Raw genomic sequence first — 12,191 nt, forward strand, 5'->3', positions numbered from 1 at the left:
GAGCCCAGGAGTCTGAGACCTGTGTAAGCAACATAGGGAGACCCCATCTCCACAAAAAATTTTTTAAAAGATAAAGGTAAAAAGTTAGCTGGGCATGGTGGCATGTACCTATAGTCCCAGCTACTTGGGAGGCGGAGGTGGGAGGACTGCTTGAGCCCAGGAGGTCAAGGCTGCAGTGAGCCATGACTGCGCCACTGTACTCCAGCTTGGGAAACAGAGTGAAACCCACCGTCTCAAAATACAATACAACAACTAAACTAAATAAACTAAGCTAAAATAAAGAACAAAACTAAACTAATTAAACTAAACTAAAATAATATTTAAATTTCTATCAACAATAATACAAGTGTTCCTCTTTCTCTACATCCTTGCCAGCATTCTTGTTTTTTGCCTGTTATTGTCTGTCTTTTAAATAAAAGTCATTTTAATGGGGGTGAGATAATTTCTCACTGAAGTTTTAATTTGTATTTGTCTGATACCTAGTCATGTTGAGCATTTTTCCACATACTTGTTGGCCATTTTTATGTCTTCTTTTGAGTAATGTCTATTTAGATCATTTGCCCACTTTTAAATCAGATTACTTACTTTTTTCCTATAGAGTTGTTTGACTGACTTATAATCTGGTTATTACTCCTTTATCAGATGGGTAGTTTGCACATATCTTCTCCTATTCTTTGGGTTCTTCATTTTATTGACTGTTTCCATTGTACAGAAACTTTTTAGCTTGACGTGATCTCATTTGTCCATTTTTGCTTTGGTTGCCTATACTTTGAGGTCTTAATAAATCTTTGCCCACACCAACATCCTAGGGAGTGTTTCTCCAACGTTTTCTTGTAGTAGTTTGATGTCTTAAATTTAAATCTTTAGTCAATTTTGATGTATGTATGTGGTGAGAGACAGGGGTCTAGTTTCATTCTTCTGCAATGTGAATATCTAGTTTTCCCAGTACCATTTAATGAACTGTCCTTCTCTATTGTATGTTCTTGGCACCTTTGCTGAAAGGAGTTGACTATAAATGTGTGGATTTATTTCTGGTTCTCTATTCTGTTCCACTGGAATAGAATTGATCTGTTTTTATACTAGTACCATGCTGTTTGGGTTACTATAGCTTTGTAATATTATTTGAAGTCAGGAGGGATGCCTCCAGCTTTGTTCCTTTTGCTCAGGATTGCCTTCACTCATTATTGTTGGTCTTTTGTAGTTTCATATGAATTTTAGGATTGTTTTCTCTATTTTTATGAAGAATGTCACTGGCATTTTCACAGGGATTGCACTGCATCTGTAGATTGCTTTGGGTACTATGAACTTTTTTACAATATTGATTCTTCCAATCAATATGAACATGGAACATATCTTGTTTTTTGTGTCCTCTTTAATTTCTTTCATCAATACTTTTATAGTTTTCATTGTAGAGATCTTTTACTTCTTTGGTTAAGTTTATTTATAGATATTTGACTTCTTGCTTTCCAATTTGGATGTTCTGTATTTCTTTAGAAGAAATGGGTACATTTCTAGACACAAACAACCTACCATGATTGAACCATGAAGAAATCCAAAACCTGAACAGACCATTAACAAGACAGAAGAAGCAATTAAAAGTCTCTGAATAAAGAAAAGCCCAAGACCTATTCCACTGCTGAATTCTACCAAACATTTAAAGTAGAACTAACGCCAATTGCACTCAAACTATTCAAAAACATCGAGGAGGAGGGAATACTTCCAAACCCATTCTATGAGGCTAGTATCACCCTAATACCAAAAGCAAAGACATAACAAACAAAGAAAAGTACAGGCCACATGCCTGTAATCCTAGCTACTTAGGAGGCTGAGGCCAAGAACTGCTTGAACCCGGCAGGCAGAGGGTTGCAGTGAGCTGAGATTGTGCCACTACACTCTAGCCTGGGCAACAGAGCGAGACTCCATCTCAAAAAAAAAAAAAAAACTACAGGCCAGTATTTCTGATGAACATAGATGCAAAAATCCTAGACAAAATATTATTAAACCAAATTCAACAACACATTTAAAAGATCATTCATCATGATCAAGTGGGATAAATCTCAGGACACAAAGATGGTTTAATATACACGAATTAATAAATGTGGCATATCAAATCAACAGAATGAAGGACAAAAACCACACAATCATTTTTATAGATTCAAAAAAAGTATTCAATAAAATTCAACATCACATCAAGATAAAAACTCTCAAAAAAACTGGGTATAGAAGGTATATGCTTCTTAACATGATAAAAGTTATATTAAACAAACACACAGCCAATATCATACTGAATAGGGAAAAACAAAAAGCCTTTCCTTCAAGGTCTGGAATAAGACAAGAATGTCCACTTTCAACATTTTTATTCAGCAGAGTACTAGAAGGCCTAGCCAGAGCAACTAGATAAGAAAAGGCATTACTTTTTCAGTATTTGATTGCCAACTGTTATCCACATAAAAACCAGACATACATAATAAAATTACATTGATCAAAAGAGATATACACACTTGCACATCTGTGCTCATACACACCCAGAAGCCAAAAGTCTACTTATCCTACCATTATTGTGTGCAATTTCACATTTAACTCAGAGGTTTTCTAAATTTTAAAATATATCTTTAAAGTTAAATTAGATGCAAAAAGTTGTAAATATAAAAAAAACCCTGCTATGGTATCTTCATATTTCCTGGCCATGATTGACCACAAATAACTGAAGACTTCCTAACAAAGACAAAACATGGTCCTTTGTTCATAAGGTCATTAAAGCCTTATTTGCCAAAAGGCCCTGCCTTTGATTTAGTTCATCAAAATGGAGATTTTCATATTAGCCAGACTGGGACCCTTTAGGGCAGAACATCTTCAAATACAGCCCTTTTCTCTGGCTTCTTGAAAACTCTGAGGTACTCATTTGGTACATGTAATTTGGTTATATAAACAATAAATTCACAAATTTAAAAAATATATTGCTTACTGTCAATGCTAATATTATTTTAAATTTTATCAAATATTTTCCTTAAGGAATTTAGGCTCAAAATATTCTTAACTCAAGGATATCTGACCTTTATAAATGAAATCACAGAAGAAATATTCATCACATTCACATGAGAAGAAAAAAAGCCAGATAAATGTACATCATGCAGTGAATTTATGTTGATGCTATGAACATACCAAGCATGCAGGTAGGTAAAGTGAAATGCTTTACTGGTAGGCCTTATGTGTCTTGAGGATAGTGCTAATAAGCAACTATGTAAGTCCACAGAAAGGCCAAAGCCCTCTGAATCTCACACTTTGGTGATCCGTCAAAAATAGCACACGTGGTGAGGTTACCAAATGTATAGGATAGGCACCATCTGTTTAGCCAAACCAAAATAAAAATCGATCCTAAATCAGAAAATGACTATTATATCAACATATTCTCCAGAAAGAAATGTTACCTATCAGACACTCTATTTTGTAAGTGAATACTACATAGTACTACAATTGAATTTTCATGTTTTTAAAAAGGAACATCGAAAAAGAAAGAAGATAAGACAACTAAAGATAAAAAACTTACTGCATTGGCACGCTGATCCCAGTCATGTTTGTCATCTGACAAAATTTCCCTGATTTTATTTAATGTTTCTTCAAGTTCTCGACTAGAATAAATCTTAAAAAAAAAAAAGATTCATAATTATAACAATGTTTCTTGCCATGAACAATATCAAAATTATGCCCTGATGTTTAAAATAATCTTTCAACTAATAAGTTTATTTCCCATTCTAGCACCATTTTTTAATGGAGACTAGAAATACATTATAGACAACAACACAAAATGCTTTATTTTTCTTCCTTGTTACCCTTTTTGCTGTTTCTTCCCCCAAGAATAATTTCAAATATACTCTTACAATGCTTTGTAATTTTAAAAACAAGATGTGAAATATCTAAGAATTAATAGAATTAAGTCTAATTTCTCAAAATGACTTAAAGTGTATAATTTATCTTATTGCATTCATATACATATTACACAATATTACCAAAAGGAAATGTTTTAAGTTAGTTTTGATTTTCTCCCCTCTGTCATGATAAACTATAGTCAAGATAGCTACGTGTTTTGTTTCCTCTGGAGTCAATCCTTTGTCAAACTGCGATATGCCACTAATCTTTCATTCACTTAACAAATATTCACATAACACAGAGGTACTATGCTAGGCAATGGGGAGACTATGGTTAGCAAAAATAGACATGGTCTTTGCCTTATGGAGATTACAATCTACTCAGGGAGATTTTAAAAATCAATTATTGGGCACGGTAGCTCACACCTGTAATCCCAGCACTTTGGGAGGCCGAGGTGGGCAGATCATGAGGACAAGAGATCAAGACCAGCCTGGCTAACATGGTGAAACTCCAACTCTATAAAAATACAAAAATTAGCCAGGCATGGCGGCGCACACCTGTAGTCCCAACTATTTGGGAGGCTGAGGCAGGAGAACTGCTTGAACCCGGGAGGCGGAGGTTGCAGCAAGCCGAGATCACGCCACTGCACTCCAGCCTCTACAGAGACTCCGCTTCAAAAAAAAAAAAAAGACAGAGATGAAGTGGACAAAGATGTAAGAAGAATAAAAGAAACGAACATCATATCAAAAGCACCTAAAAAGAAACAACAAAACAGTGGATATAATCAACAGTGCTAAATACTGATAAAACATCAAGAAAAATCAAATTTAAAAATCCCAAATCAGTTGATTTTGGTGTCTCAACGATGATCAGTGATTTACTCAAGACCTGTTTCAATGTAAGAATAAGCTGGAAAGAAGTGGGATGTAGTGAGTAACAAGTAAAGTTACAGAAATACCAAGTACAGACAACTCTTTTGGAAAAGCTGACAGTGAGGACCAAAATAAAAAATAATATCTGGACGATATGGCGTCTAGTTTTTTTAACTGATACTTGTTTTTTTAATTGAAGAATCCAGCCATATTAAGAGATAAACAGAAAGAGCTTGAACCCACATGAGATTACTGATTTTGTAAACATGTTAAGGAAGCGGAAAATACTAGGCTTTGGAGCACTGGTGGAGGTGCTGACTTTTGAAGAGGAACCATGTTCCTGGAGCAACAGGACAGAAGGAATGTACAATAGAGAGGAATATAACTGAAAGATCATGTTCCCATTTGATGGTGACTACTTAGTTACCAAAGTAAGGGTACGGTAGGTCATATACTGAGAGAAGAGAGGAGGACAGAGACAGGCTGATGGATAGAAAGGAAAGAAACACGTCTGATAGCTATATTAAGCAGAGAAACAACTTGATCACAGAAACGTATCTGATTGTTGAGGACTCATTTTATGTGAGTTCCACTAAAAATCATGTGCTGTAACCTGATTTTCTCTAGCAGCACAATTTCAGGACATAGAGAAAACAAACAGTTGGGAATCATCCACAGTTGTAGTTTTGCGAAATGTGTATAAAAGAAATCATTGCTTAATACTTTGTTATGAAGAAAAAAAGAGATGAAAGGGGTTTTAGTACATTATGTACAGACCTACTGCAAGAAACCACGGTATCAAAGGTTAGATAAGAAGAAAATCAAAGTGTAGATGAGAAGGAAAGTATAATTGAGAGATGATTAATTCAGAGTGAGTAGAAAAGACAATGGACTGAAGATCCTTGAAGTCGTGGAGAAGTAGTTGTTATAGTACTTAAAAAAGCAAGGAGATCCTGGGCAGTAATGAGATACTTCAATTAATGATTTTGGAAACAGAATGGTAACACACAGATGACATCAAAATTCAGTGTGTGACTATGAACTGTGTAACTAGGGTAAAGGTAAGGAGGAGGTCTAGAAACTGAATTCATCAATGTGAAAATTTAGGAAAATAATAATAGCTAACATATGCTTTTTGCACTTTATCTGTACTATCACAGCTATCCTCACAATAACCTTTGGTGTATGTACTAATAATTCCTATTTTAAAATGAGAAAACTGAGTAGAGAGGGTTAAGTAATGAACCTAAGGTTACACAGCTGATGTGGTAGAGCTGGAATTCAAACCTAGGCAGCCCTGGAATGTTGTCCAGATCAGTACATGTCAATAATAAGGAGGCTGGCCAGAGAGAATGAACCTCATACAAATGGGTATAGGAATAACGGTCACAAAATGATAATAAGGAGTGCAAGCACAATAAACTTATCATCAATTACTAAGAGTATGAGAGCCAAGAATAATAAACAGCTTTGTCTTTAAAGAGTATTTAAAAAAAAAAAAAAAAAAAAAAAAAACGGCTGGGCACGGTGGCTAACGCTTATAACCCCAGCACTTTGGGAGGCTGAGGCGGACGGATCACGAAGTCAGGAGATCAAGACCATCCGGGCCAACATGGTGAAACCCTGTCTCTACTTTTTAGTTAGCTGGGTGTGGTGGTGCGTGCCTGTAATCCCAGTTATTTGGGAGACTGAGGCAAGAGATCGCTTGAACGCGGGAGGTGGAGATTGCAGTGAGCCGAGATTGCGCCACTGCACTTCAGCCTGGCGACAGATCAAGACTCTGTCTCAAAAAAGATTCTAATCAAGGCAAGGACATTGAATGGATCCTTTAAAAATGGGGTTAAATACTTAAGGGAGTTGCTGTTTATGAAAAAGATGTTTCCAAGGGTACAATGGAAGGTGTGGAACATTTACAGGGTGGTGAGGGTGGCAGAGAGAGTCAGCTGGAAGAAACCAATGAGTAAGTGTAAAATAGCTTTCCCCCCTCCATATAATTGAGTAGCCCTTGGCTGCCCACACCATGATGTTACCAGTCTGACAAGAACATACCGAACAAAAAAAATACTCAAGTTCAACTAAGTTTTACTGATTGTTCCTACACTAATCTTTCCCTTATATGAAAGTCTGTAAAACAGAAAAGGAGGAAGGGATATGTTTTTCCTATCATTTAAAAAGTATCTTAAAAGAAGAAAAAACATGTATCTCAATAAAGGAACAAAATACAGTTGAATCAGAAAAGTTTTTAAAGCTTTCTTGTAACTTTTTAAGATCTTAAATACCTTAAGGACAACTCTTCCTTTTAGAGCTAAAAAAACGTAATATACACAATGGAAGGTAGTTTGCAAGTAAAGCAATCCAAGAATATTTTCAAATAGACATGCTAAATAATATTGAGCACTCACAGCCATCATACTCGTAAAAATATTTTGAATAACAACATCAAGTGTTAGCAAGAATGTGATGAAATTAGAAGTATCATACCTTTCTCACTGGAATTTTAACTGGTACAACAACCGAAGAGAGTAACATCTAAGTAAACTTTATTATAATAATGCAATTCGACTTCTATATTTATGCTCTAAAGAAACTCCTACCTACAAACAATCAAGGACATATGTACAAAAATATTCATTGAAGGCTGGGCGTGGTGGCTCACGCTTGTAATCCAGTACTTTGGGAGGCTGAGGCAGGTGGATTACTTGAGACCAGCCTGACTAACACAGTGAAACCCCGTCTCTACTAAAACATTAGCCAGGCATGGTGGCGGGGCACCTATAATCTCAGCTAGTCAGGTGGCTGAGGCAGGAGAATTGCTTGTACCGGGGAGGCAGAGGTTTCAGTGAGCCAAGATTATGCCACTGCATTCCAATCTGGGCAACAGAGCAAGACTCATCTCAAAAAAAAAAAAAAAAAAAAAGGAAAATGAAAAAAAAATCATTGTGGCATGCTATGGAATAACCAAAATTAGAAACAATCTAAATGTCCATCAACAAGGCAGACAAATGAATTATGGTCGGTTCATACAATAGAATGCCATCTATCAAGCCAAATGAATGAACTAGAATCACAATTTTACATTGTGAAAAAATATAAACAACAACATTGAGTAAAGAGTTAGGCTGTACAATATTAAGTACAACATAACATTTATGTATATTTTTAAGTCATGGAAATAATACTCTTATTTATGCATGTGTCAACTCTGACTACTTCAATTATGTCTATATGAATGACTTCCAAATTTCTATCATCAACTAATCTAATATTCTCTGAGTTCCAAACACATTAATTAAAGAATCTGAACATTGCAATGTAATGTGATTCAACAATATGGTTCAATTTTATTTCAGCCTCACTGAAAATTCTCTTGAAAATCTAATTGTACCAACAAATAATGGCTTGATAACAATAAGTCAAGTATTTCATTTATAAAGCTATTTAAGGAAAAAAGAATTCTTAAAAAGGGACAGAGGCAAATAATTAATCATATGAAAAGGCACACAGGCAATATTCATGGGGAGTGCCAGTGGTAGACTTACCTGAATAGAAGGGACATCTGTAAAAGCTTTTATAAAATCATCTTCATCAACTGCTCCCGCACCTCCTTCCTTAGAAGCACCTGCTAATTAAAAGAAAATTAATTTCCTAAGGTTTATATTTTAGCATCTTAACATTAATGATAACATGAAAAATAAAACTCTGATAACAATAAAAAGTATAATTTTTAGGGATATTCCATTTTATAAAAAAGCATTTAAAAAAATCTCCAACTTTCAGAAACATCAAGGTACTTTGTAGTAGTCAATTAACATAAGGTACGAAGCTAGGCTGGTTGTAATATTCAAACTCTAAGAACACAGCCTTGAAACCCACCTCCCCATTCAATGCACTAGCAAAAACACATAAACATAAGTAAGAATAAACATTCTAAAAGTTGGAAAGGCAACTTAATATGACACTAAGTGTCAATAAATAACAGTGTGATGCAAAGGATCTGTGTATGGTTGGTCAGGAAAGCATTCATGAAAGAAATGAGAGTCTTGAAATTAAATTTATTTACACAAACAAATCTTCCTTTATTGCACATTGGCAATAAAAAAGTAAACTTTGTAGGCAGTAGTTATTTAAGAGCCAATAATTAAGCTACTGTCTTTCGGCTCCAAACCTACTCTTCTATATACACTCTGCTTTGAGATGTTGAACCTAGTATTCATTAAACCATTTTTTTCTGTTGATTTTAATGTTTCTTCTTGAACTCTGGCAATAGGGAGTGCTGGAGAGAGTCTGGAAGCTAAAGGAAAAGACTGGTTTCTTCCTGCTTTCCATTCTTTGCAGTAGAATCCTAGCAACTCTGGTAGACCACTCACTCTAGGAGCAGCACCTGATTCCAGTTTGCAGCTTTTCTAACAATCACTGAATCGGTTCACTGTGCCATCACACAGCACCAACCAGCCTCCACTCTCTTCTTAGAGGTATGAGTCTCAGATCTGTAGAGCCCCTGGATTTTCATTCCTGAATATAGGTTCCTTCTACAATGTGACTCTGTGGCTCGTCCTATCCAAAAATGAAGTCCCCAACCAACACGTGGGGCAGAGTAACCTAGAATTCTTGAGTTGAGAAAAAGAGGCTGACGCAGTCCTGACTGATGATTGCCCAGTGTCAAGCAGGAATAAATCTTCTCTGGAAGAATGTTTCTGGTAAGCCCAAAGGATTCCCACCAACTAAGTTCAAGCAATGAGTTAATAATAAAAGATCAAATATACAAGAAGGCAAGAGACATAGGAAGCAGACAACAGATTTGAGAACTGTTGATGTTAGAATTGTCCAGTACAGATTACAGAACAGATGTGAATATATATGTTTAAAGAAATCAAGGATGGACTCACAAAAGTGGCCAATCAACAAGAGGCCATTAGGAATGAAGAGATGAACTTGGGAGTGAGGGGATGGAACAACCTGAATAAATAACTGAATAATACAACAGTTGAAATTTTTTAAAAATATATTTAAGAACAAATTAGGGAGCTGGAAGATACACCTGAATACATTCCCCCAAATGTGGCAAAGAGAAAAAGGGAAATGGAAAGACATAAAGAGATACAAAGGACATTGTAAGAATATCTAATTAACATATGTCTGCTGGGGTACCTGAAAGATACACTGGAGAGAACAGAAGAAAGTTAACATTTAGCAAGAGATAACAGCTGTGAAATTTCCAGATTAATGGAACAAGAATCTTTGTAAATTCAGGATGCGCAACATAACCCAAGCAGGATAAATAAAAACAAATCCAAACCTAGCACTTGGTGGTGTAACTGCACAACTCCAAAGATAAGAGACAGTAATCAGAGAAAGAAGAGATCACCCAGAAAGAAACAACAATTTGAACAACAGGTTTCTCAAGTGCAATAGTGGAAGCCACAAAAAATATATGAATAATTATCTAGCAAGTTTTGAAAGAAGAAAACATTGGCAAAATATTATCTAAATTGAGTACCTAGCACAATTTTTAAGACTACAAGTAGAAAAAATTAAATGCACATAAAACGAATATAACAAAATCATCATTACTAAAGTGCTACGATGGTATTAGGGTGTGGCAAACTTTTTCTATAAAGGGTCACACAGTAATATTTTAGGCTTCAAAGGCTATATGGTCTCCGCTGCAATTACTCAACTCTGCAAATGAATGAGTGTATCTGTATTTCGACAAAACTTTATTTACAAAACCAGATAAGTAGCCAGATTTGGCAATGCCAGGTGTAGTTTGTCACACTCTGGTATAGACAGAAAACCCAAAAAATATCCTTTGACCAACAAAGGATATAAAATTTCAGTAAGAAGAGATATGTTCAAGAGATCTATTGTATAGCATGACAACAATTAACAATGTATTGTATTCTTGAAAATTGGTGACAGAGATTTTAAGTATTCTCGCCATTAAAAAATGAAGCGAGATAATGTATATATTAACTGCTCAATTTAGCCATTCTAAAATAGATACGTATTTCAAAATATGTGGTACACAATAAATATATATAATTTTAGTTGTGTATACACACACACACACACACACACACACACACACAGAGTAAAATCATTCAAAATTCAACTTTCTAAGGTAGCTGGATATAAAATCAGTATACAAAAATCAATTTCATTTCTAACCACTAGCAACGAAGTTAGAAATTTTAACTTGAAGAGTGAAAAATTTGGGGAAATAAATTTTAATGAAATATTAGAGTAGTGAAATAAATGGAGAAGGGGGCATGGTGACTCACACCTGTAATACTAGCACTTTGGGAGGCCAAGGCAGGCGGATTGCCTGAGCTCAGGAGTTTGAGACCAGCCTAGGCAATATGAAGAAACCCTGTCTCAACTAAAAATACACACACACACACACACACACACACACACACACACACACAAAAACTGGGAGCGGTGGTGTGCGCCTGTAATCTCAGCTGCTTGGGAGGCTGGGGTACCACAATCGCTTGAACCTGGGAGGCAGAGGTTGCAGTGTGAGCCGAGATGGCCCCATTGCACTCCAACCTGGATACAGAGTGAGACTCTGTCTTCAAAAGAAAAAAAAATTACAAATTAAATAAATGGAGAGATATGTCATGCTCATGAACGAGAAGGAATGGTATCATCAGGTGTCCTGTCTTCTCCAGGTATTACAGTAATAAGCTTCCAAAAAGGTTTCTTGTGAAACTCGTCAAGCTGATTCTAAAATCTGTTTGGAAGAGCAATGAGCCAAACATTCCTGCAGAAGAAAACAGGGGCTACTCGTGCTACCAGACAGCAAAACTTACAAAGCTGAAATCATTCAGAGAATTAGGTTTTAGTGCAGGAATAGACCAACTAACCAAATAAATAAAATGGAAATTTCAAAAACAGACCCACAAATGTAAGAAATTTTAAATTCTGATTTAAGAAAAAGAAGTGATTCAAAGGGGAAGGTAGAAACTATTCAATAATAATGTCCCAAAATTCAACAATACACAGAGCCAATGGATTATTCAGTTTTTTTAAAAAGTTTTTCCTTATCCAGTATTAAAACTTACAGTAGACATTCTAGCCCTGGGAAAATGGTAGGCATCCAAATGCAAATCAAATATACAAATAAATATTCCAAAACCCACAGAGAGCAAATAAAATTACCTATTGCCCATGCTTTTAATACAAGTAAGAGACAAATAAGACTTCAAACTTAATTTCAAGTAAATGAGGAAAATATAAACATCCAAGACCAGCAATGTTAACTACAGAGCCCTTAATGATAAAAATCAGAGGAAACTGTGTGGGAAAGAATCCTGGTAGTTGTATAATGTCGATGCCAACTAAGGTTCTCCCTAGGACAAGAGGTAAATAGCAATTAGAAAGGAAAGGTATCCTTTTGAATCTTGATGGATAAAGAAAAGGAAGAAAGAAAAGATAAGGGCTCTATTC

General features: G+C 35.5%; 1 protein-coding gene across 50 annotated transcripts in view; it reads right to left on the reverse strand.

Annotated features, from left to right (window-relative positions):
• The window catches only part of CLASP2 (cytoplasmic linker associated protein 2), a 234,298-nt gene that overhangs the window by 140,272 nt on the left and 81,835 nt on the right, over positions 1–12,191 (reverse strand). For 29 of the 50 annotated variants that reach the window (XM_032269259.1, XM_032269236.1, XM_032269168.1 and 26 more), the window contains 2 exons: positions 8,279–8,361; positions 3,548–3,640 (listed from right to left, as the gene is read on the reverse strand). In XM_032269259.1, coding sequence (XP_032125150.1) covers positions 3,548–3,640; positions 8,279–8,361 — 176 coding nt within the window. The remainder of the gene's footprint in view (positions 1–3,547; positions 3,641–8,278; positions 8,362–12,191) is intronic. The other 21 variants (XM_032269320.1, XM_032269052.1, XM_032269303.1 and 18 more) reach the window with 1 other exon arrangement.

The sequence above is a fragment of the Sapajus apella genome, unplaced genomic scaffold, assembly GCF_009761245.1.
Source record: "Sapajus apella isolate SASKATOON/1434 unplaced genomic scaffold, GSC_monkey_1.0 scaffold4, whole genome shotgun sequence".
NCBI lineage: Eukaryota > Metazoa > Chordata > Mammalia > Primates > Cebidae > Sapajus > Sapajus apella.